Source organism: Botrytis sinoallii, assembly GCF_014898435.1.
Source record: "Botrytis sinoallii strain Bc 23 chromosome Unknown BSIN_014, whole genome shotgun sequence".
Taxonomy (NCBI): Eukaryota; Fungi; Ascomycota; class Leotiomycetes; order Helotiales; family Sclerotiniaceae; genus Botrytis; species Botrytis sinoallii.
In genome coordinates this window covers 291,641-315,249 of record NW_024066041.1, presented here as the reverse complement: position 1 = coordinate 315,249, position 23,609 = coordinate 291,641, and the positions used below count along the sequence as shown (strand labels likewise).

General features: G+C 44.5%; 3 protein-coding genes across 3 annotated transcripts; 1 reads left to right on the top strand and 2 right to left on the bottom strand.

Annotated features, from left to right (window-relative positions):
- Nucleotides 1-1,246: 1,246 nt before the first annotated feature.
- On the top strand, nt 1,247-15,392 carry EAF02_007866 (uncharacterized protein; the record flags this gene model as incomplete). Its single annotated transcript, XM_038903914.1, has 6 exons — nt 1,247-1,708; nt 1,755-8,207; nt 8,264-10,092; nt 10,140-10,807; nt 10,872-14,323; nt 14,415-15,392. 6 exons carry the CDS (start codon nt 1,247-1,249, stop codon nt 15,390-15,392), a joined length of 13,842 nt encoding a protein of 4,613 aa, XP_038756195.1.
- A 1,319-nt stretch (nt 15,393-16,711) lies between these two features.
- EAF02_007865 (uncharacterized protein) lies at nt 16,712-17,665 on the bottom strand (the record flags this gene model as incomplete). Its single annotated transcript, XM_038903913.1, has 1 exon — nt 16,712-17,665. One exon carries the CDS (start codon nt 17,663-17,665, stop codon nt 16,712-16,714), a length of 954 nt encoding a protein of 317 aa, XP_038756194.1.
- Nucleotides 17,666-21,841: 4,176 nt separating this feature from the next.
- On the bottom strand, nt 21,842-23,494 carry EAF02_007864 (uncharacterized protein; the record flags this gene model as incomplete). The annotated part of the gene is made up of 3 exons (XM_038903912.1): nt 21,842-22,468; nt 22,521-23,277; nt 23,325-23,494. The coding sequence occupies 3 exons, from the start codon at nt 23,492-23,494 to the stop codon at nt 21,842-21,844; spliced, it is 1,554 nt and encodes a 517-aa protein (XP_038756193.1).
- Between the last annotated feature and the right edge of the window lie 115 nt (nt 23,495-23,609).

The following is a 23,609-nucleotide window of genomic DNA, read 5'->3' as shown; positions in this document are numbered from 1 at the left end:
CACTGTAGTAATGATCAAGCTTCTGCTAGCTTTCAATGCTAAATGTCAAACAGGTATATGCATAGAGTAGTTTACCCGATGAAAACGTCAATTACAACATCCACTTGCAGGATCATGAATAGCAAAAACTCTTCATGACTACTCGTATCTGTCGATAAGTATAAGAACAGCTTTGAGGCAGATCCCGACAGACTTCAATCAAGCATCAAGTTGCTGATTCGGGACCGGTGTTATAATGGAGCTCAAGAGCAATCTTAATATTGAGGGTCTATCTCTCATATACATTCTACCCCGTACTTCTAGGTTCCTTGAGAAGATAGCCAAGGCTGTACACATCCGCACAAACTCACTAACCAAAGCATGAACACAGACTGGTACTCGATCGATATATAGCTTTCGAAATTATACTTGACCTTTTCTCCACTTTGAATTAGAATTTTTCTTCCACTTTCAACGGTATCAAGCCAATTGCATGAGCCTTCAAATAGAAAGCTGCTCTTGATTAAATTCCCTAAACTGGGAAAAGATTAGTAGAGCTTAGCGTTTGTACGGTGGTACAAGCTCAAGTGCCACACCGGTATTATTCCAAGTTGTTCGACATGTTCGATGGATCTGACTCTGAGAGGTTATCAGATCAAATCAGATAAAAATCTAGCTTAGATTATAGTAAGAATATTTTACAAGTTAGCGTTACCTTTCAATGTTGACGCTTCCTTATAGCCTAATACCTTCGTGGATACCCGTTGTAACCCGCACTTAACCTGTTACCCTCCACAACCCTTATCCATACGGCTACTGCGCGATGATGTTGATGTCCATTCCTGTTATCTTCACTAAGCTAGATCACCGTTATTGACTAATGAGATCTTGGGGTGGATCATCAAGAACTTGAGACCGAGTCAAGTATGTCGAGACGATCTCCAATGTCAATATTTTTGCGACTAGACCCCAGTATCAAGGTCCCCAATGCTCCGAAGCTCCAATGAGCTACTTCTCTTGCCGTGATCGGGGGTATACATTCTGCAACATGGAGATTCCACAATATACCTTGGCATTGAGCAATGCGTAGCTCGACAATGAGAAATTTGTGGCCAAGTGATTTGAACTACCCTTCGACTACCATCCTAATAATGATTCAAGTGTTTTCCAGCCTTGCCTATCTTCAGTTCTTTGATACTTTCTCTCATGAATAATCATCCCTAGTATCAATAATTTCACTATCAACCATCAAAATTTCCAAAAAACCATGGATTCCATAATACCCAATACCACTTTTCCACTCTTAGACACTGCTTATCGAAACATCGCAGATTCACATGTTTCTAGAGGAGAGTTGGACGGGAATCGATCCGGAAATGATTCAGAAACGTACTTGAAGTCAATCAAGAAAACTTTCTCATCTGGAGAATGGAATTTCGATCGTTCCGCTATTCATGAATCTTATGCCCAATTCGTTGCTGCTTTCACAGGGCACGATGAGGTTGCTTTCTACGCTTCCTCTGATATATCCTCAAACTCTCCAACTACAGATAATTCGCAAGAATGTGGCATCATCCACGGTCGCTTGACAGAAGAGTCTCAAAGTGAGCAAAATAGCCGCCCATTGATTTCGTGGGAATTCATTCAAGATATTCCCCAATCGATGAAATCTCTCGATTTTGCTTTATATATTACTAAGTCTCGTAATGTGACATTACCATCCGATATAGTAAGTATCTAGCCATGAGACTCAAAAATACTACTAACACTCACAGACACCTTTCACAATCGTCATCACTGTGGAGAATTCAACCATCGTTGAATCTACTCTATCATATGATCCATCTTTACTACCTGCTTCAGATGCTCCACATATATTCGACGCAGTCGTTTCCTATTTACGACGTTCCCCATCAAGTGATGCGGAAGCCGTAGCAAACGAATCGATTCTAAACTTCCCACCACTAATCAGGCCGCCCTCTTTCGTTGAAGATGAAAGAGTGTCGAATCTTCAAAGCGAGAAAGTTTTGTTGCATTCGGCTTTTGAGCGACGCGTCACTCAATATCCAAACCGAGTTGCGTTGGATTTCCTGCAATCTCAAGGTTCAGAATCGAAATCCCTCGTGCGAAGAACTTTCACATACTCAGAACTGAATGAGATCACGACGAGTCTGGCTGAGTATATACTAGTATCCCGAGGCAAACAAGAGAGTGGTAGCTCTAAGTTTGTACCTGTCTTGCTTTCGACTTCCGCCGAACTTTATATTGCCTATCTGGCGATTTTGAAAGCAGGTTTGGCATTTTGCCCACTTCCTATTGAGGCACCTCCTCAGAGGCTGAAGGATATTCATGAAGACTTGATGCCTCAAATTGTTTTGGGCTCAGAACAATATCGTCACAAGCTTTCTGCCATTTCATCAGAATCTATGAAGTGGATCGATATTGAGTCTTTCATTCACATGAGAACCCGTGACGGCATCACCACCCAAAATCCTCCATCATTACGTACGGTGGCAAGCCCCGAGGAGAACGATGTCGCATATATCATGTATACTTCTGGTTCAACGGGCAAGCCAAAGGGTGTACAGATAACTCATCTCGCAGCAGCTTGCTCCATTGCATCGCATGCTATCACTTCAAAATTGCCACCATCATCGGAAGGAATACCAAGATGGTTTCAATTTGCGGCTCCAACTTTCGACCCTTCACTAATGGAAATCTTTGTGACATTATCGACAGGAGCCACACTTTGCTCTGCTTCACGTGACCTTACTCTGACAGATTTCGAGGCGGTTGTATCTGAACTACAGGCAACGGTCATGATGGCGACACCCAGTATGGCAGCTCTCCTCCGTCGTTCTAAACTTATCTCGCTCAAAAGTTTGTGGACCATGGGTGAGACTGTTCTGCGAAAAAATATCGAAGACTTTGCACGTTTGCCTAGCCCAGATCAGTCTTCTGAACTTTGCAATGCATATGGTCCTACAGAAGCAGCTATTAACTGCACATTAATTCCTAATTTCCATCCTGATGACAGAGGCTCAATCATCGGACCAGCTTTGCCAACATGTTCGCTACTTGTCGTGGATACAAGCTCAGGATCTGTCAAACCTGTTCCCAGAGGATTCGCTGGTGAGCTTGCTATTGGAGGACCTCAAGTCAGCATTGGCTATTTGAATCGACCTGAGCAAAATGTTAAAGCCTTTGTCGTCAGTCCTAAATTCGGAACACTGTATCTCACTGGAGACAAGGCTCGGATTGTTACTGATCGTAGGGGTCAACATGTTGTGGAGTTCCTTGGTCGTATGGACACTTCTCAGGTCAAGCTCAGCGGCAGAAGAGTTAATCTCGGCGAGATCGATACAGTCGTGGCGAGTTGCGCAGGAATAAAAGAGGCGGTAACAGTCTCTTATAAGCGATTCGCTAATCAGGCTGGAAGCGAGGAAGCCGTTTGTTTCATCATTCTCGATGCGGATAACACCAAGGAAGACGTGAAAGCTAGGTGTCGTGAGAATGCAGCCAGACTTCTTCCATCATATATGTGTCCCTCAAAGTATTTTGTCTTATCTCAGATGCCGAGATCTTTGGCTGGCAAGATTGACAGAAAATCTCTTTCGGTCATGACAGAGAAACTTTGGAACGAGGAATGCTCAAAGCCCACCAACTCGCTTCAGAATGGTGAAGATGCCAGCTCGAAAAGTACTGGAGTGCAAGATGAAATCGAAAGACTGATTTGCAACCTACTGTCGGAGCTGGTGGGATTCACTGCGAACTTGAATTCGAACACCAACTTGTTCTCTCTTGGTATTGACAGTTTGAAAGCTATTCGATTTTTGCAATTAGCTAGAGATGCAGGCATCACCGAGCTCAGTATTGCCGATGTACTTGGAGGTGCAACTCCCCTAAAGTTGAGAAACACCATAACGGAGCGCCGCAAGAATGATACTGGGGAGGCGCCTACTCATGATTTTGCAGGCGCTTCTATATCGTTCGATGAATTTGAGGCGAAGCATCGACCTATTTGCAGTGAGAGTCTTGGTATCTCGCCGGAAGATATCGCCAAGATCTTACCCACTACTGCTACACAGTCCGGAATGCTGGCAAGTTCCTTGAGGAGTTCAAAGGATAACAAGCATTATATACACAACTCTGTCCATCACATCAACTCATCAGTTGATATCTCCAGACTCAAGGATTCCTGGATAACCACTGTCCAACTCCATGAATCATACAGGATGGTTTTTGTAGCCATCGATGATACGTTATCGCCATTTGGACAATGTGTTCTGAAAGAGTCATCCAACTTGAGTGTACCAAACTGGAAGGTAGTAACTTGCGAATCTGACTACCCCCAGATTATAGATCAGTGCATACAATCAACACTACGTGAAGCCGAGAACGAAATAGTCTTGGATAGACCACCTTATCAAATGACTCTTATCCAATCACCTACTAAAACATTCTTCACTTTCAGCGTGTTCCACGGCATATTTGACGGTGCTTCTCTACAGCTTTTGTTTGATGAAGTCGACCTCGTATATCGTGGATCGGATATTCCGAGAAGAACTGAGATTTCTACCGCGGTGAATATGCACTATGGCTCAGATCCTACCCAAACAATCGAATTCTGGTCCTCTCAGTTGAAAGACTGTGACCCGGTTCCTTTCCCGCCACTCACTGGCTTGAAACCAGAAACGATAACAAAGCTGCCATTGACCACTTCAATGAAAGCGTCAATTGGTATAGACGGCCTGCGTGATGGTGCCATGTATTGCTCTACCTCACCTTTGAGTATTCTTCAGGCGGCTTGGGCATTGATTCTTGCCACTTACAAGGATTCCATACACAGCTCAACTTTTGGTAGTGTCATATCTGGTCGATTGGATGAAGATTCGAAAGTTTGCATGGGTCCTACATTCACTACTGTCCCAATCAATATTCCCGCTCAATTGCTCGAGGCAAAAACAACTAGCGTCTCTTCGATATTGCACGCGATAGCCAAGATTAATGCAGAATCTCTCGGTCATCTCCAGATACCATTGAACTCTATCGTCGCCCCAAATGGAGGCTTGTACTACGATACTCTTCTTGCATTCCAGGACTTTTCTACTGGCACGAACCATTCTGAATTGTGGTCAAAAGTTGACTACCCTGCAATGGCCAATGATTTTGCTGTCATGATTGAGATCTGGCCTGAGGTAGACGGATCGCTTCGTCTCAGAGCAACGTATACAGATGAGTTCTTGAATGATGAATCTGCTACCCTGATGTTGCAGCAATTCAGTGATCTGATCAGTTTTGTCATCCGCAATCCTGAAAACTCTTATATGGATGGTCGATACGCTACTGCTCCATCAATATACCCTCAAGTCATGTCAACCGAATTGACTGGGGCCGGTGCTCTTTTGCATACCGAATTTGAGCGGAACACAAAGATGAATCCTGAGGATATCGCACTTATCTTCATGAATGACTTCACGGCTCAAGATCCAGCAGGAAACGTGAAATGGACATATGCTGAACTTGACCGCAAAGCCAACAGACTTGCATCTTATCTCGTTCAAAGATACGGTCCTTTGGAGGACAAGGTTGTTCCCTTTTCCATGTACAAATCGCCAGAGCTCTACGTGGCTATTCTTGGTATTCTGAAAGCTGGTGGCGCCTGGTGTCCAATTGATCCCACGTTCCCCGCATCTCGCAGACACGACTTGATTGTTAGAACAGATGCCAACATGCTTTTGGTGGCAAACGATACTGTGAGTCAAGATGCTCAAGCCATTCCACAAGGTGTTGTCTTGATCGATATTTCAGAGAACAATGCCACAAATTCTACCTTTAGCTATGATGAAACCGAACCGTCAAGCTTGCCCATCATCAGAAGTAACTCGATGGCATACTTGATCTGGACCAGTGGAACAACAGGTCTGCCTAAAGGTGTACAAGTGCAGCATAGCGCCGCAGCCACAGCTATGCAATCTTTGAAAGAAAGCATACCTGTAAGCCGCTCTGGCGCAGTTCGCTGTCTCCAATTCTCACAACCAACATTCGACGTCTTTGTGCAAGATCTCTTCTACACCTGGGGTTTGCGTGGAACTGTCATCGCTGCACCCAAAGATGTAATGCTTGGCTCTTTCCCGGATCTCGCTAACGCAACCAATGCGACACATGCCCATCTCACTCCTGCTTTTGCAACAATCGTATCTCGCGCGCATTGTAAGACCCTCGAGGTCGTGACAATGATTGGAGAAGCCTTGCCTCAACCTGTCGCAGACGATTGGTCACAGAATATGCTCGCGTATAACACTTACGGTCCTGCTGAAGTGAGTGTTGTATCTACAGTCAAACAATTCGGCGGTTTCGAAAATCCATTTAAGAGCACAAATGTCGGATTACCATTACCCTCTGTGGGCGTCTTTGTGCTCAACAACGAGCGAGTCGTGATGAGACATGGTGTGGGTGAACTGGCTCTGTCGGGTCCACAGGTAGCTCGAGGCTATTGGAAAGATCCAGCCAAGACGGAAGAGAAGTTCCATTGGAATGAGAGTTGTGGAGCTCAGATATACATGACCGGAGACATCGTCCGTCAACTTCACGATGGTAGTCTAGAGTTCGTGGGACGACGTGATGACTTGGTGAAGATCAACGGAATGCGAGTAGAGTTGAGCGAGATCAGTTTTGCGCTCAGCCATTGCCATCCCGATATGGAACAAGCGGTTACCATGCTCATGGCCCGACCAGATCGTCCGACAAAGGTCTTGGTGACCTTCTTGTCAGTCCCAAGTATTCCTGCCCAAGATTCACTCATTAACAATGATCGCGCAGTCGAGGTTGCCAAAGCCGCCATGGCTGCATCGAAAGCAAATCTCCCAGAGCATATGATTCCTAGCGTTTTCGTAGTGCTAAATCGCATCCCAGTAACTGCATCTGCCAAGATCGACCGTAAAGCACTATCTGGTGCTTACGAAGCTTTAGACCTCGAGGCATGGGAAAGTAACTTCACATCCACTCAGGACTCAGCTTGGACAGAAAAGGAAGAACGACTCCTAGAGCATTTTGCCACATTTCTAGGAACGGAGAGCAAGACTTTCCGATCAAACAGTCGACTTGTAACCTTAGGTTTTGATTCAATCGCTGCAGTACGTTTCACAGCAAGATTGAAAACTGCCGGTTACAAGGTTTCAGCTGCGCACATGCTGCACTGTCAAACCATCGCGGATCTCTGCAACCTCTTCAACAAGCCTGCTTCTAACTCTACTTGTCTTGATTCCTCCTCTAGACTACTCGAGGTGTTCCACCGCGAATGGTTCCCCAAGGTTGCAGAAACATCTTTAATTGGCGATAAAGCATTTTCCGTCTGTCCGACCTTGCCACTACAGGAAAATCTTCTCAGTGAAACTTTCCGTAACTACGAGTACTATTGGAGTAACCACTTCTTTAATCTCTCTGACAACATCGATCTCGAGCTTTTGAAAGCTGCTTGGTTTAAGGTGGCTCAGAATAACGAAGCTCTTCGTATTGGATTCTTGCCAACGGCTTCGGTGTCTGCAAAGGCAAATTCTGGTTTTGGTGCATCGACGTTCCTTCAATTGATTTACCAGAAGCCATTGGTAGACTGGACTGTTGTGAAAGTTACAAACGAGGATTTCTCAATAAGTGCAAAAACTCATGCACAACAAATCGCTCGCAAGCATCAGACTAGTGCATTCATCAACTCCCCATGGGCCGTCGTCGTATTTGAACGCGATGATGTTAGAACAATGATGCTTTCAATTCACCACACTATTCACGATGGACCTTCCTTGAAGTTCATCATCGATGATCTTCACGCTGCATACACCTCTCAGGAAAACCTCCTCAGCTCACGTCACCAAATCCGAGAAGCCATCGCAGTTTCCTTCATGCAAAGAACCAGTCCACAAGAAGACATGGCCTTCTGGAGAAATATGCTCAAAGACTTTATTAGCGAAGCAGACGAAAGCGTAGAAAAACTGGCCCCAGAAAATAAATCTCGAACCTATAATACGGTATCCATTCCTCTTTCTGTTCCAATCTCCAAATTGCAAACTACAGCTCAAGAATTCCACTGCTCGTCTGCAAATTCCATCCTTCGCGCCGCCTGGGCATGCATGGTATCCGATTTCCTCGAAACGGACCAGAAAATTGTAATTGGTGAAGTGTTATCCGAACGTCTGGCTTCTTCTTCACTAGAAGATATCATCGGTCCTCTTGTATCTTTAACCCCAGTCCCCATTTTCACATCCGGCACCGCGAGAGAAATAGTCAGCAACACGATTCCATGAATGTTGCCGCCTACAACCACCGCGATGCCAATCCAGGTATGCTTCGCAAGCTCATCGGACGACCCAAATCCCAGCCGCTATATCCCGCCGTCTTTGTGTTCCATCCACGCAATACCGAAAGTGAACATAAACACCAGCTCTGGAATGAAATCGAAGATTTCCTAGGTTTGAACGTCGAACATGATCTCACACTCAATGTAGAGGAAAATGCAAACGGTGGCTTCGATCTCGTTGTCTCGGTCGAAGCAGGTGTATTGGATATCCCTGGCGTGGAAGTTCTGACCAAGCAATTGGATGCTTTGATCACAGCCATGATTTCCCATCCCGATACTTCTATCCAAGAACTCACCAACTTTTTCCCCACCGAGTTAATCGCTGTCTCCAAATACCGCGAAATGAAGCTCCATCCCGTCGTCGACCTGAATAATCCCCTCTGCTGGTTCGAGCACTGGGCCGAAACACACCCTGATTGGGCCGCCGCCGAGATCGCAGAATCAATCGGTCGAGATTCAAGCATCATCCACACATGGAGCTATGCACAATTGGATCAAGAAGCTAACCGCGTAGCGACATTCATCGCATCACATGGAATTCACGGCCGCATGATCGGTATGTGTCTAGGACGCACACTGACAGCGTTTGCCGTCACAGTCGGAATCTACAAGTCTGGAAACACGTATCTACCAATCGATGAATCGTTGCCGATTGAGCGAAAAACACTCTTGTTGAAAGATAGTAATTCCGCTATATTCTTCTCCGAGGAAACCGTCGATTTTGTCCCTGAAGGATGTCTCCTCGTGAACGTTAATCGCGATCAATACCAATCCGACAGCGATGTCGCTCTGAAAGTCAAAAAGAGCAAAGACGCAGTCGCTTATCTTCTCTATACTTCCGGCTCGACAGGTAACCCCAAGGGAGTCCTCATCAGCTGCGGTAATCTCACATCTTTCTGCGAAGCCCAATCTGAATTCATATGCGAGTACGTCCCTGCGACTCGGGTACTCGGCGGCGTTGGGAGATTCCTCGGACTAGCGAGCAGAGCCTTTGATGTGCATGTGGCTGAAATGTTCCTCGCCTGGCGACACGGTCTCTCATGCATCACAGGGGTTAAATCTATGTTGCTGGATGATTTACCTATGGCGTTACAAGAGTTAAAAATTACACATGCGGGCTTTGTGCCGTCGCTCTTGGATCAGTGTGGTTTGATACCGAGTGATGTTCCTCTGTTGAGGTATCTGGGTGTGGGTGGTGAGAAGATTTCTCAACGAACACTTGAAACATGGGGTGATTCGGAGAGCGTTACGTTGATCAATGCGTATGGTCCTACCGAAGCCACAATTGGTTGTGCCTCGTCTCCAATTGTGAATTCAAAGGTCAATATGAGAAATGTGGGTCATCCTCTAGGAGACACTGTTGCCCATGTACTCATTCCTGGTGCTCTCACTTACGCCAAGCGAGGAGTAGAGGGTGAACTTTGTCTAACAGGAAGTCTTGTCGGTATTGGTTATCACAACCGTGATACTGGCGCTTTTGTCGAGAATTTCCACGGCGGCAAAATGTATCGTACAGGAGATCTTGTCAGATTAATGCCCGACGATACGATTGAGATTTTCGGCCGCTCAGATGATCAAACTAAGATTCGTGGTCAGCGTCTTGAATTGGGTGAGGTTTCCGAAGCAGTACGCGCGTTGCTACCAGCTGGAAGTAACGTATCTTCTCTTATTACGAAACATCCAGAGCTTTCCAGAATGCAATTGATTTCATTCGTTGCGAGCAATGCTAAGGCTGCGGGAATTGATGAGAAGGTTGAGATGTTAGATACTTCGAGCAAATCAACGTCAGTATTCGGGCTGGCTGTAGAGAAAGACTTCCAGGATACATGGTTCCGGATGTGGTTATCCCAATCAGCTTCTTGCCTCTTGCTCCCATGTCTGGAAAGGCAGATGTGAAGCAACTCAAAGCTCTCTTTGCTTCCATACCGCTAAGTCACTTGTTATCTGCTGAGAAAGGACAATCGACTGGTAACAGAACTGTTACGGTACGCGAATTGGACGAACAAGAACTTGCTGTGGTTGAGATACTTAAAAGTTTGGTTCCAGCTACCTCTGCAGAACTCACTCCCTCGACCAACATCTTCGAGGTTGGGGTCGATAGTTTGGTAGCCATCAGTCTTTCGACCCTGATGAGAAAGGCTGGATACACATGTAGTGTTGCCGATGTTCTTAGCATCAGCACGGTGGAAGAATTAGCATTATTACCACGTGCAGATACTACACCCGAACAGGCCGCTAGAAACAGAGAAAATGCTCTGAAGAAAATTGCTCGTATCGAAGCTGCCTTCCGGGAGAGTCCTTTAGGTAAAAATTTCGGGATGAACGTTGAAACCGTCCGACCTTGTTTACCCGTCCAAGAAGCTGTTGTAGCTCGATCATTGAACAAGGAAGCCGGTGCTCTATATGTTAATCATATTACATTTGAGTTATCTTCCGTCATCGATATTTCGAAACTCTCCCAGGCTTGGAAAGCCTGTGCAACCGTCAACGAAATTTTGAGGACTTGTTTTCTGCCAAATCAACGATGATATCTTGCAAGCTGTACTCAAGAATGAGTCCTTCGATATGCCATGGGCAGAACACATCTACTCTAAATTCAGCAAACATTGCACTCCGGACAAGATGCAAGAAGCAATTTCTCTAGATATCATGCAAAATATCGAAAACACACCACCCATTCGACTCAACATCTTCACAGAAGGAAGTTCAAAATCCATCCTTTTGATGTCCATGCATCACGCCCTCTACGATGCCGAGTCCCTGGCAGTCCTGATGCAAGATATTCTAATGCGGTATCAAGATATCCCAACCCCTGAGCGACCTTCTGCAGGCGCACTAGTGGAATACGTCGCTTCGCAAGACGAGCTTGCCGCGAAGAAGTTCTGGGTCAATAAATTGGGAGATTACAGCCCTCCACCCCTTCTCAATGAAGCCATTAACGAAGAAGAAAAAACCGAAGCTCAAGTATCCACACGCATTTTAAAGACCAATTTGAGCGCCCTCGAAGCTTTTGCTTCCAAATTGCACGTCACTCTTCCTTCATTAACACAAGCTATCTTTGGTCTTGCAATGGCAAAATTACTTTCGATTGATGATTTCGTATTTGGTCTTGTGCTTTCCGGACGTACAGTTCCTATTCCCAATATCGAGAAACTTCTTGCTCCAACCATTACGACTGTGCCACAACGAATTGATCTCCGCAAGAGCGACGCTACGATTTTGGATATCTTGACCGCGCTCCAGAAATCTTCAGGTCAAATGCTGCAGTTTCAACATAGCTCGCCGAGATCTATTCACAAATGGGTGGAAGCCGATCGTCCGCTCTTCAACTGTCTCTTTTCATTCATGAAAACAGGAGAAGAAGAATCGGAGAATGGATTGTGGAAATTACTCGATAGTTACATGCCTCCTGATTATCCCTTCGCGGTGGAATTCGAAGCCAGACATTCATCAAATGATCTAGTGATCCGCGCGGGATACACTCCAGAGTTTGGCTCTGCGTCTAAAATCGACAATCTCCCCGAAATGATCGAGTTACTAATCGATACCATCTCCAAAAATGACAATATCTCCATCAAAAGTCTCGGTATCCAATCCAATCACAGCATCTCATCATCCTCCGAAATCCTCGATGATGGCGAAGAATTACCCGAAGAGCAAACTATCAAGACCGTCTTACCTTGGCCTCGGCGATTTGCATCCGAAGATGTATCTCGCACCAGCACGTTTTTCCGTCTCGGCATCGACTCCGTCATTGCTATTCGTTTCGCCAAGGAACTCCGCAACATCGGCCTCCCAGTTTCATCTTCGGATATCGGGAGATACCCCAGCATTGCAGCTTTAGCGCGCGCTGTTTCGAGCAAGAGCAAAACCCAATCGACTGCTGAACCTGCTGTGGCCAAAACGACAAATTTGCTGGATCAACATAAAGCGAGTATTTCTCTGTTGGCGGAAGATGATAAGATTACTGATATCTATCCTTCTACCCCTCTGCAAACCGGTATCTTGACCCAAACTGTTGCCACGGGTGGAAAACTCTATCTGCATCATCCTGCCGTCAATCTCTCTCCAAATATCGATATCGCGCGTCTAAAGAAAGCATGGACATCGGTAATCGAAGCGCATGATATCCTGCGCACCACCTTCCACTATTTCGAAGGAGCGACTCATCCATGGCTAGCCGCCGTGCACTCAAACCCCGCCATTCAATGGATAGAAGAACAAGCATCTGGATGGATCGACCAAAGCATCGAAAAGATCATCGAAACAACCAGTTTCCCCACTCCCGAGTCTTTCTCGCAGACTCCTCTCAAAATCACAATTCTCCACTCGTCGTTTATGAAAGTTCTCGTCGTGTCGATTCATCACAGTCTCTATGATGGGTTTTCCCTCCCTCTCATTTTCGATTCCTTGTCATCAGCTTACTCGCATGTAATTTCGAAACCTGTAACTCCTTTCTCCGAAGCCGCAAAACTCATCACAGAGCGTCAAGGTAAAAGCGTCGAGTTCTGGCTCCACAGATTGGATAAGTACCAGAGTATCGCCCTCCCGTCTTCAACAGTTCCTGCAGATACTACCTCCCTGGCGCAGACGACCATCCAAATGCCCGTTTTGGAAATCCTTCGCCGCTGCCAAGAAATGAATATCAATCTGCAATCCGCGGCTCTGCTCGCATACGCCAAAACCCTCTTCTGTTTTGTCAAGCGTCGTGATATCGTATTCGGACATGTCGTTTCGGGTCGTTCATTACCTCTTCCAGAGGTAGAACACATCCTCGGTCCGCTCTTTAACACTGTTCCTTTCCGAGTTGTGCTGGATAATCCGGTACTGGGAAACCAGGATTACGCGAGTCAGATCCAAGATGTGGTTATTCAGGGACAGGAAAATCAACATGCTTCCTTGTCTACGATCCAGAAGCTTTGGAGACGGAAAAATATTTTCACGGATGCGCCGTTGTTGGATGCGTTGTTTGTGTTCCAGAAAGTGGGAAAGACAGATGGGCAGAAAGAAAAACTCTGGAGTGTGATGGATGGGGGCGAGAGTCGCGATGCGACGGAGTATGGGTTGAATGTTGAGATTGAACAAGGAGAGGATGAGGTAATTGTTAGTGCTGGATCTCCTGCTGGACGCATCAACACCGAAGATCTGAACCTGATTTGCAAAACTTTTGATGAGGCTTTGAGAGATATTCTTGAGAATCCTCAGAGAAGTGTTGTTGCTCATCCGAAGCAGTTACAAGATTTACCGCTTGAGAGTATACCCCAGAGCAAGGTTGAAAATGTGGAAGATCATCGTGATGTGGCGGATGCGCCGATGCTGGAGGTTGTTCGTGCAGCTCTGGCGGAGGTGGCTAATTTACCTACGGACTCCGTGACGCTGCAGACGAGTATCTTTTCCTTGGGTGTCGATTCCATTGCTGCAATCCGTGTCGCGTCTATCTGTCGCAGACGCGATGTATCAATCAGCGTTGCTGATATCCTCCAAGGAAATTCTCTCGGTGGGATCGTCCGGATTCTCGTCGCAAAATCAATGATCAATACTCCACCGCAAGATGCGACGACAGAGCTTCTATCCCCTGAAGCCAAAGCAAGTACACTTTCGCTACTCAAATACCCCAAAGATACCGTGCAGGAAATTTTACCGGCGATGGCGGGGCAAGAATACCATTTGGCGAGTTGGCTTAAAAGCGGAAGAACTTTCTACGAACCCACTTGGGCGTTCCAGGCTCGCGAGAAGATTGATACAGTTCGTTTGAGAACTGTGTGGAGGGATCTGCAATTGCGACATCCGATTTTGAGAACGGTGTTTACTGCTCCCACACCCGAATCTGCGTATCAGATTGTTCTGAAACCGGAGGTCATCACCGATGGAACTTTCACTGTTATACCCGCTCAACCAACAGATGAAGATTTAATCTCAGCTGTCCAACGTCAAGTCCACCACTGGGCTCAACGACCCTCTACACTTTTCACTCCCCCCATCAGTCTCTGTGTAGTGCAGACCGCAACAACAGATGCCGTATTATTCCGAATCCATCATTCTCTATACGACGCATGGAGCATGATCGCACTCATCAAAGAAGTTTGTACTCTCTACACCCAACCCTCATCCATCTTACCCCCCACACCCGACTTCATCTCCTACGTTAAATACACGCATTCCTCGCTCTCCTCCCCCTCCTCCCTCCTCGCACAAAAATCCTACTGGAAATCCTCACTCCGCTCCGCCCAACCCCACCGTCCTCACCCCATCTACCGAGACAGAAAACAACAAAGAAACCCACCACCAAAACCAAGACCAATCCCAAAACACAACCCAAACCTTCCTCCTCCTCCAAAACTCCATCCCCCATCTCCACGCCCTCCAAACTCTCGCGCGCACCCACAACACCAGCATCAACACCATCCTCATGTTAGCATTTGCACGCACCCTCTCCCACCTCACCCACACCACCCACCCCACCTTCGGCTTCTTCCAAGTCGGCCGCGCGAGTTCCTTCCACGGCGCAGAAACCGTGCTCGCGCCCACAGTCAATCTCCTCCCCGTCTCGATCCCCGTCTCCGGACGCGCGGAAACTGATCTGCTGCTGGAAATTCAAAGAGACATGAGTCAGCGGGTAGCGTGGGAACAAAGTTCCCTGAGAGATGTAGTGACTTGGGCGATGGAGGAGTCGCAAGGACAACCACAGCCGTTGTTCAACGCAAGTCTTAATTTGTTATTCCATGCCCCGGGCAGAAATTCTCCTTCCCCTTCCCCTTCTTCTTCCACCCCAACAAACCAAGCCCCCGAGCTCCTCATCCCCCTCCCCATCGGGGTCCCCACCGATTTCGCACCGAAGCGAAAAATCAAAGGGGAGACTGCCGTGCAGCGAATCGAAACGGGGTATTTGGCGACGCGAAATGTGTTTGTGGATGTGGGCGAGGGCGAAAATGATTGTATAGATTTTGGGGTCAAAGCCGATGCGGTTCTTATGGATGAAGCGGAGATAGAAAGATTTGTGGAGGGGATAGCGAGTGAGGTGGAGGGGATTAGGAAGGCTTTGGGGCGTGTGGAGGAATGATTTTAGTTTGTGTGTGTGGTGTGTGTGTGTGCGTGTGGGTGGGTGGGTTATATGTATATGTATTTAAACACCTAGGTAGAAAAAGTTGTTTGCATCGTTTTTAGGAAGTTAGAAGTTTGTGTTTCGATTTTTTGGATTTTAGATTCCATTATTAGTTATTAGTTTCGCATTAATAATTTCGTTATATTTCCCTCCCTTTTTTCTTTTACTTGATTATTTTATTTATTTATTTATCTATCTATTCTATCTATCCATCACTACCCGAGTTATAAATAAGTTAACAATTTAACAAATTAATCTCTAGTAAATCAATTAATATTCATATTATATATTCAAACACATTAAAATCCTGTCCCATCCCATTACATTTCCAAATAAAATATCAAATAAAATTTCAAATACTCCAAGTTTGAATAGGTAACAACCAAAGAACAAAAGAGATTCATTTAGCTAAGCAGCTAGCTACTCGGGTATCATAATCGTATCCCCATAATCCAAAGATATCTATCATATCTTCACATAACCGCTAAAAAGTCCAGCAAATCATTATCCGTTGCATCCATATGCATATCATATCCAGTACATATCCAACCAGGTATCATCCTATCCTATCCGGCCTTTCCCACCCCCATCCCATACCTATACCCATAACATCATAAGCATTAATCATGAATCAAACAAGGCAAAAGAAAATATTCCCTCTCATTCCTCACCATCTTCCTCCCCTCCCCCCTTCTCCATCATCCCAAATGATTCTTTCATCTCCCCTCCTTCTCCCACTTCCCCCACCAATAGTAGTCCTCCTCTTTGGCATATAACCCACCTCAGGTCCCTTCTGCCTTTCCTTCACCTATCCAAAACCTCTCTATCTCCATCGACCCTCCATGAAAAGCTTGCACCTCTCCTAAACCCCGATGCATACCCATCATCCCTTGCCTGCCTCTCCCTCAAACCTAGCATACATATCATCATCCTCCTTTTTCAATCTCGCGGCATCATCTCTCCTATCGATTCCTATCCCCACCTCCTTTCCTCTACTAGGTACAGAGGGTCTTCTCCTAATCTCTTCATCCTCCTTCGCAAATGCCTTAACCTGTTCCGCCAACCTCCTTGCATCATCCGCTGCATTTCTTTCCGACAATCTATGCCTTCCTCATTCTTTCTTCCATCTCTTATCATCTTAATGCCTTCACTCCTTTCTCTCTCGCGTCTATGTTGATCTTCTCTTCTCTTTTGCTCATGCTCATCTGCTCTACGAAGCTCATCATCTCTTCTTCTTCTTCCCCTTTCTCTTGCTAATTCTTCCTCCTTTTCTCTTGCTAATTCTTCTTCCCTTTTGCGATCGGAGATCGAGCTCTTTCCCTTTCTCGAAGAAGTTCTTCTTCCCTACCTCTTTCTTGCTCTAGTTCTCGATCTCTCAAGAATTTCTGATACTCGACCTCCCTTCTCTCAAGTTCTGCCGCTTTCCTCATTTCTTCTCTCTCCCTCTCTTCTTCCCTCTTTCGTTCCCTCCTTGCTTTATGAAGTAGCTCAAAAGTATTCTGTTTATCTCTCTCATATTCTTTTTGTCTCTCTTTTTCCCTATCTTCTTCCTCACGACGAATACGCATATCTACCAATGCCTTCTCACGACTAGGTGAACGCGAAGGAGGTTCGGGAGCTAGAATAATTGGAAGTTCCTTCAAAGGCCTATCTCTTTCCTTGCTATGGTCCCTCTGATCTCGATGATGTTCTACAATGACCGTACGAACAGGATTGAGACTGCCATTAGGACTACGTCTTGGAGTTGAACGATCATCTAGTAAAAGATTCTTTGAGTAGAATTCTTCCGTGGCGGGTGAATCTGGAGCATATTTTGGAAGAGCCTTGGAACCTTCTGGACTATCTGGTGCATCGACAATAACGATACGTTCTTTAGGATGTTTGCGACGCGGTGTGAGGGCTGAGACCAAAGCACTTTTCTTTCTTACAAGACGAAGACGAGGTTCTCGACCTGGCGATTTGTCTTTCTTGTCACCTGGAGAGTAACGATATGTACTTGTTGTTGTAGATTTATGAGGTGAAGGCTTAGCGGTAGGAGGTACTTTAAGTCCTTGGTCGAGGTATTCTTTGCTGGAAAGTTCATCGTTGGATTCAAGAATGCGAGGAGGGTGTTCGTTGGTGATGGGAGCAGCACAAGAGATCCCATCTTTTGCATTAGGGCAGACTATTGTTTGATGAAACTCGACTGTTCGCTTGGGGTAGCAGTCGGTATAGATGTGTGTCACGCACATTGTGACGGTGAACTTTGAGACTTCGGCTCGGATGTGCTGAGGTAAAACTTGTCCTCCAAGACCTGATTGACTTCGACTTGTATTATCGAGTTGATATCAAAACGATGAGAAGTTTCCCACTGGGTCTAGGACTTCTTTGAGTTGAAGAGTAAGATGTATTCGCTCGAGGTGATAGGTATGTATGGATGTATGTGTGTATGTGTGTATGTGTGTATGTGTGTGTGAAAGTTGTTTCGTGTTATATTGTATGACTGAAGAGAAGAGTTGGTATATAGAGAGATGTGTGTTGTAAGATACAACAAGTATGGTTGTATAAAGGTTGAGTGAAGTATATCAAGCGATAGGAATGTGAAGGATGTTGGATTAGGTTAAACACAAGCAGTGATATGTTTAACAAAAGAGAGAATGTGGAGAGAAACGTGCAGATAGGATAGAGGGTATAGAGGAATTAAGTATTCCCTCTTAACACTTGAATAGATTTGACTGTACCAGGAGTGTGACTGCCTAATGAAAAGGTCTTATAGTATCCTTTAGGTCAATACTTGTGGCCGGTGACTGTGCATTTAGCGTGGATTGGTTCCAAACTTTTATTTCAGTAGAGAAGGTGTGGGTGGGTGGGTGAGTGAGTGAGTGAGTGAGTGAGTGAGTGAGTGAGTGAGTGAGTGAGTGAGTGGGTATTGAATATAAAAGAAAAAAATAAAGTCAACCAACTTTCCATTACACTTTTTTGCTATCTTGGAATAAGGTTCTGTAAATGCAAGTATTAATCGATAGTCGAAAGTATCGCCGGGGAATGGGAATTGAGGAGATGGCCTTTTTTCCAAAGATTTTAGTGTAATATGAACATGTTGAGTTTATGTATGGTACGAATAGTAGGAAAGGTAGGATTGTTAAGAAAATGTTATAAAAATGTTATAAAAATGCCAAGAAAGTTTCCTTTCTCAGTAAGAAAGCGGCGAATGAAAAAGGCGCCTCAGCCACTCAAAGGGCTGAGTAAGACCCAAATCGAACCCAGATGGTCAACCAACTTTCAAAGTAGTACCAAGTTAGGAATCGAGGCTTAAAATGAACCCATGAAAGTTAATAATGATGGGTGACGGAAAAGATCAAAAATGCAGGAGTAAAAAGACAAAAATGCTGCATGGAGTATGTGGTCAGCTTGGTTTGTGATGAATGTCCTGACATCCAACTGCTTGGAATGTGACAGTTGCTATTGTGAAAATGTCGCAGGATTACTCGAGCACCTCACGGAACCATGTGAAAGGAGATTGTACGAGAGGAAAAGACGAAAAGTACGAATGTCCGAAAATAGAATCCCGATCAAATGGAAACGAATCCCATGGAGAAGAGGGTCAAGAGTAAGCCGAGTCTCAAGGTCTTCGAGGTCGTATCTGTCGTAAACGTGTAAATATGTCGCGGGACGGCCCTCAAATCTGCAGACCACAACGCGCGTGTTGAAAGGAGGTTAGAGTAGCTCTTATTCTATCCTATGAGAATGAAATCCACCGAGGAGAAGGCGTTCGTTCATAAAAGAATGACCTCTCTTCCGACCCCAAACAAGATTTGAAGATGACCACTGCTCGATGGGTGGAATCCAATGAAGGGATTGTAGATGTAATGAGATGAAAAAGAAAAAGTTGGAGACTCGAGTTGATGTTCATGAAGAGGTCGGATGGCCAATTGTTTCTCCTCGACCCTGCTATCTACTGCTTTGGGTAAGGTGATTACTTCATTTGGTAACAATTTTATATGGAGAGATTTTCACTCGGTCTCTTTTGAAGGTCACGCTTACACCTCATCGAGGAATATCCTTATTTATATTTATTGATTGATTGAAGACGTACCTACGTACCTACGTACCTAACCTTGGATGTGTTGTTGATTCAAGGATGGAAAAAATAAAACATATTGAGAGCCGCAACATTCCCCCCGATGTTGGTATAACGTTTCACGATCCAGATAAGCCTACTCTGCACGTTAAGTGGCATACATACATACATGCTCATTCTACGGTTTCTGTAAGCGCTTTCAAAGCGAGCACGACTAACAATACTAACGACAGGATTCACTCATTGATACTGCCTAGCGCCTCCAGCTTCTATCACAATTCCACCAGATAACTCCCTTACCTACCTGTCTACATAACTCATCTTCACCATAAAATCATACTTGAGAATGATGACTCCCACCGCAAGGCCATCCGATCAGACCCCGATGATGCACATCATACCGACTATCAATCTAGCACTAACATATTGAGCATATCCGTGCATTGACTCTCCAGTCATATGATCAAATGATTTCCGTGGGAATCAAACAATCGTCATTGGAAGTCTAGGTCGGCCTCTATCTGAATTTGTGAAAGTTTATATATAATATTTCCAAGGTATATATATCTTTAAATCTATCTACCTCCAGCTACTCATGTAATCTTACTTACGATATTTCAAGATACTATACTCACAAAATCCCAAGTCATTCATTCTCCCAGCGAATAAAATCCTCAAAATCCAATTCCCAAACACCAACGTAAAACTATCTAAACAATATCGTACTTTCATAATTTATTACCTACTCAGCTATTCACCTAGTAATCAATAATTATTCATATCCATCACACACACACACAGCCACAGCCAGTCACATCCACAGCCACACTTCATCATCGCATCCATAGGTACCTCCAGCTCCAGCTAGATAGGTACCCCCCCGGCCTCTCAAATGACGATATTATACATCCAACTACCCTTATGCTTCCTTCCCTCCCTACAACCCATCTACCATCTACCCCTCCACAACCCATCCACCTCTCAATCCTATCCATGACGAAATTATACATACATTCATACACCTATAATTCTTAAATCCAATCCATTCATAGATATCTCATATATTCCCTGCTCAGATCACTATTACTATTACTATTACTAGGTAGATAGAGTAGATACCTAGATATTACTATTACTACCTACTAAATAAATTCAAGTTGAATATACAATCTATACTATCTAGATAGATATCTACAATCCCATCATTCACAGTAATATTACCATACCCCCCCCCCCCCCCCCCCCCCAAAAATCTAACAATCAAATAAATAAATATTCAATAAATATCCCCTCATCCTCATTATGATTATAATCATAATTATAATCATAATCCCTTCCTTAGCGCTTCCATCCCTCATTCATCATCCATCATCCATCAATTACATCCATCCTCCTTTACAATCCTCACAACCTCCTACATGCATACATACTTATCTAGATAATTAAACCATCTAAGCCTTACAATATTATAATATTATATTGTTACATCCTACTATACAATACCTACTCGACTATGCTATATTATATTATATTATATCAACGTATCAAATAAATTACCAACCAACCAACCAACTAACCATACCCACCATCAAAATCTCAATCAAAATCTCAAAATATTACTTCCTCTCTAATAATTCCCTCTCCCCTCAACCTAACATCCAACCCTAAACTCCCAATAAGCCATACCTATGTATATTCCACAATCCTAGCGATAAGGGTCTAAAGCTTATTAGTTGTCATACAATTTCTTTCCACACCACAGCCGCCAGGGGAAAGAGGGGGAAAATTTTTTAAAAAATTCCAACAAGATGGTTAAGGATGAAGGATTGCATGCATACCATTTATTTCAGAGGGATGGTGTCACGCAGGTACCCTTGATGATTGAAAGGCTATGAATACTTGATTATCTCGGCTACAGGATCTTGGTTGGTCTCGTGCATGACTGCGGATATATGACTCGATTGCTGTCTTAGATAGACTTGAGTGGCCAAGATGATAAATTTTTTCAATAAGGAAAGATGATTTTGGGATGAGGCTCCCTCATGCATGCATGTAAGAAGCCTATATAGTAAGCCACGTGTGGTGCTTGCCCTTGCATTTCGGGATCAATTTTTTGCATGGCCACCACAAGCTTGAATCGTAAGATATATGATATCACCCCTCCAATATCGAAACACGTGATGATGGTGACATCTGCCACTATCATCTGAAACCTAAGAGTAATGTCTTTAAGAAGTCTTCAATTGTGATTGATATATTAAAGAGTATCTCCTCCAATATCGACTTTTAATCCACTTTGCAAGGGAACACCCTCTATTGTTTCCCTCTTTCTCGCTCAGACAAACTGTCACCTTGACCAACGTTTTATCAGCTGCTCTTTATGAACATTCTTTAGTTGTAACCTTTGTAGATTTACGGCCTCGAGATTTTCCTGTAAATTCTTGATTTCCTCCTCAAATGTATTAAATGACGATACAATATCTGGATCAAGTAGTTGAACCTCCCCGTATACTGAATCAGCTTGAAGGGCATTGTAAAGAAGTTTCATTGTGGCATCGGCATTATGCACATGTGAAGATATGGTGGTTTCAGTTGTTAACTCCAGATTGGCCATGTGACTCTTGAGTTTCTCTGTCCTTTCTTGAAGAGATTTCTCCAGAAATTCAGTCCGCGCGTCATCAGTATCGCTTTCATTTGGCAGTGTGATGCCTAAATTGCGAAGTAATTGTTGTTCGGCGTCCATCTCTTCAAACATTGAAGAACGTCGGCGATTACTACGGGATTGTGCTTGTACCTGAGAGTTTTGTCGTTGACGTGTGATGGATTTGCTAGACTGTGAAGCTGCTTGATGTTGAAGCTCTTTCTTTCCGGTGTCTATTGCAAATCTAGTGGCCATCTGATGACACTGGTATTCTTCAATATGTTCTGCATATATCTCTGTACGCTTGACGAGAAAACTAAGGCATTCTTGCATCTAATGGATTGGTTAGAGATCTGTGTCTATTTGTCAATGTAAAGAAACCTACGTATTTCAAAGCTTGGTAAGCTCGATCTTGACCCGAATCTCCTTTAGCAGCGATTTCCCGTAATGCTGGTTCCAAATATTGCTGTTCGGCAGACATTTGAGCCACGGGTAATACCTCGGAATATAATGATTCGAGCTCTTCTTGTAATTCGGCGACTTCCTGCTTGTTTCCACTCAGGGGATCTGCACCAGAAGTACCATTAAGAGCCTCGAGGTATATTCGGTCAAGCTTTGTCCTAACTCCATCGACAGTATGTTTAATGTACCTCGCACAAAGATCCCGTATTCTTGAAATAGTATCATGATCTTCTGAAGATCCAGGATCAAGCTCTTCCGCAAGCTTTTGTAAACTTGTCAATAGTCTATCATCCGCCTTGAAAATCTCGTCCACTGTCTGTTTGGCATCGGATTGTGATATTTTGTTTTGTTGCTCCAAGTCCGAGAGCTGATACATCAAATTTTGAGACAGTTCCTCCACTGCTGAGGAGACCTGACCATTTTCTGCTTCCCATTTCCGTAGCTGTTTTGCATCTGCTTCTGTTCGAGCTACTCCCACCTTCTTACTGTTCTTGACAATTAAAGCCAGGGCGTTTTGTTGTGATCGGAGTGCTTCACTTTGTTTTTCAATCGCGGTAGTAGATCGTTGTAATTCCTCGATAGCGGTATGGAGTTGTTCATCACTCAGATCGGATATGCTCGATGACTTTTGTAAATTTGCTACTTTATCTGCATCCCCTGATTGTGACAGTACCCCGTATCTATCTTATATTAGCATCATTCGCAGAATATATGGGCTCCAACTCACAGTGCAACTTCATCCTTGGTCAACAGTGTTTCTGGACCAAGGTATTTTGAAATCCAGGCTTCAACCGCAGCTGGACTACGAGCATAATCGGATTTGATTGCATTACGATCAAAAGGTATGCCATAATCTTCTAGGATCTGTAAAAGAAGTTCAAGGTTGCCGCCTTGCATAATGGTTGAAGTTCGTGGTGCCACAACCTTTCGAAAGTTTTGATGCACGTCTGAGGCTAGATTTAGCTATGGACTTTGGGAGAATGTAAAGATTTTGATGCAGATTTAGAAAGAT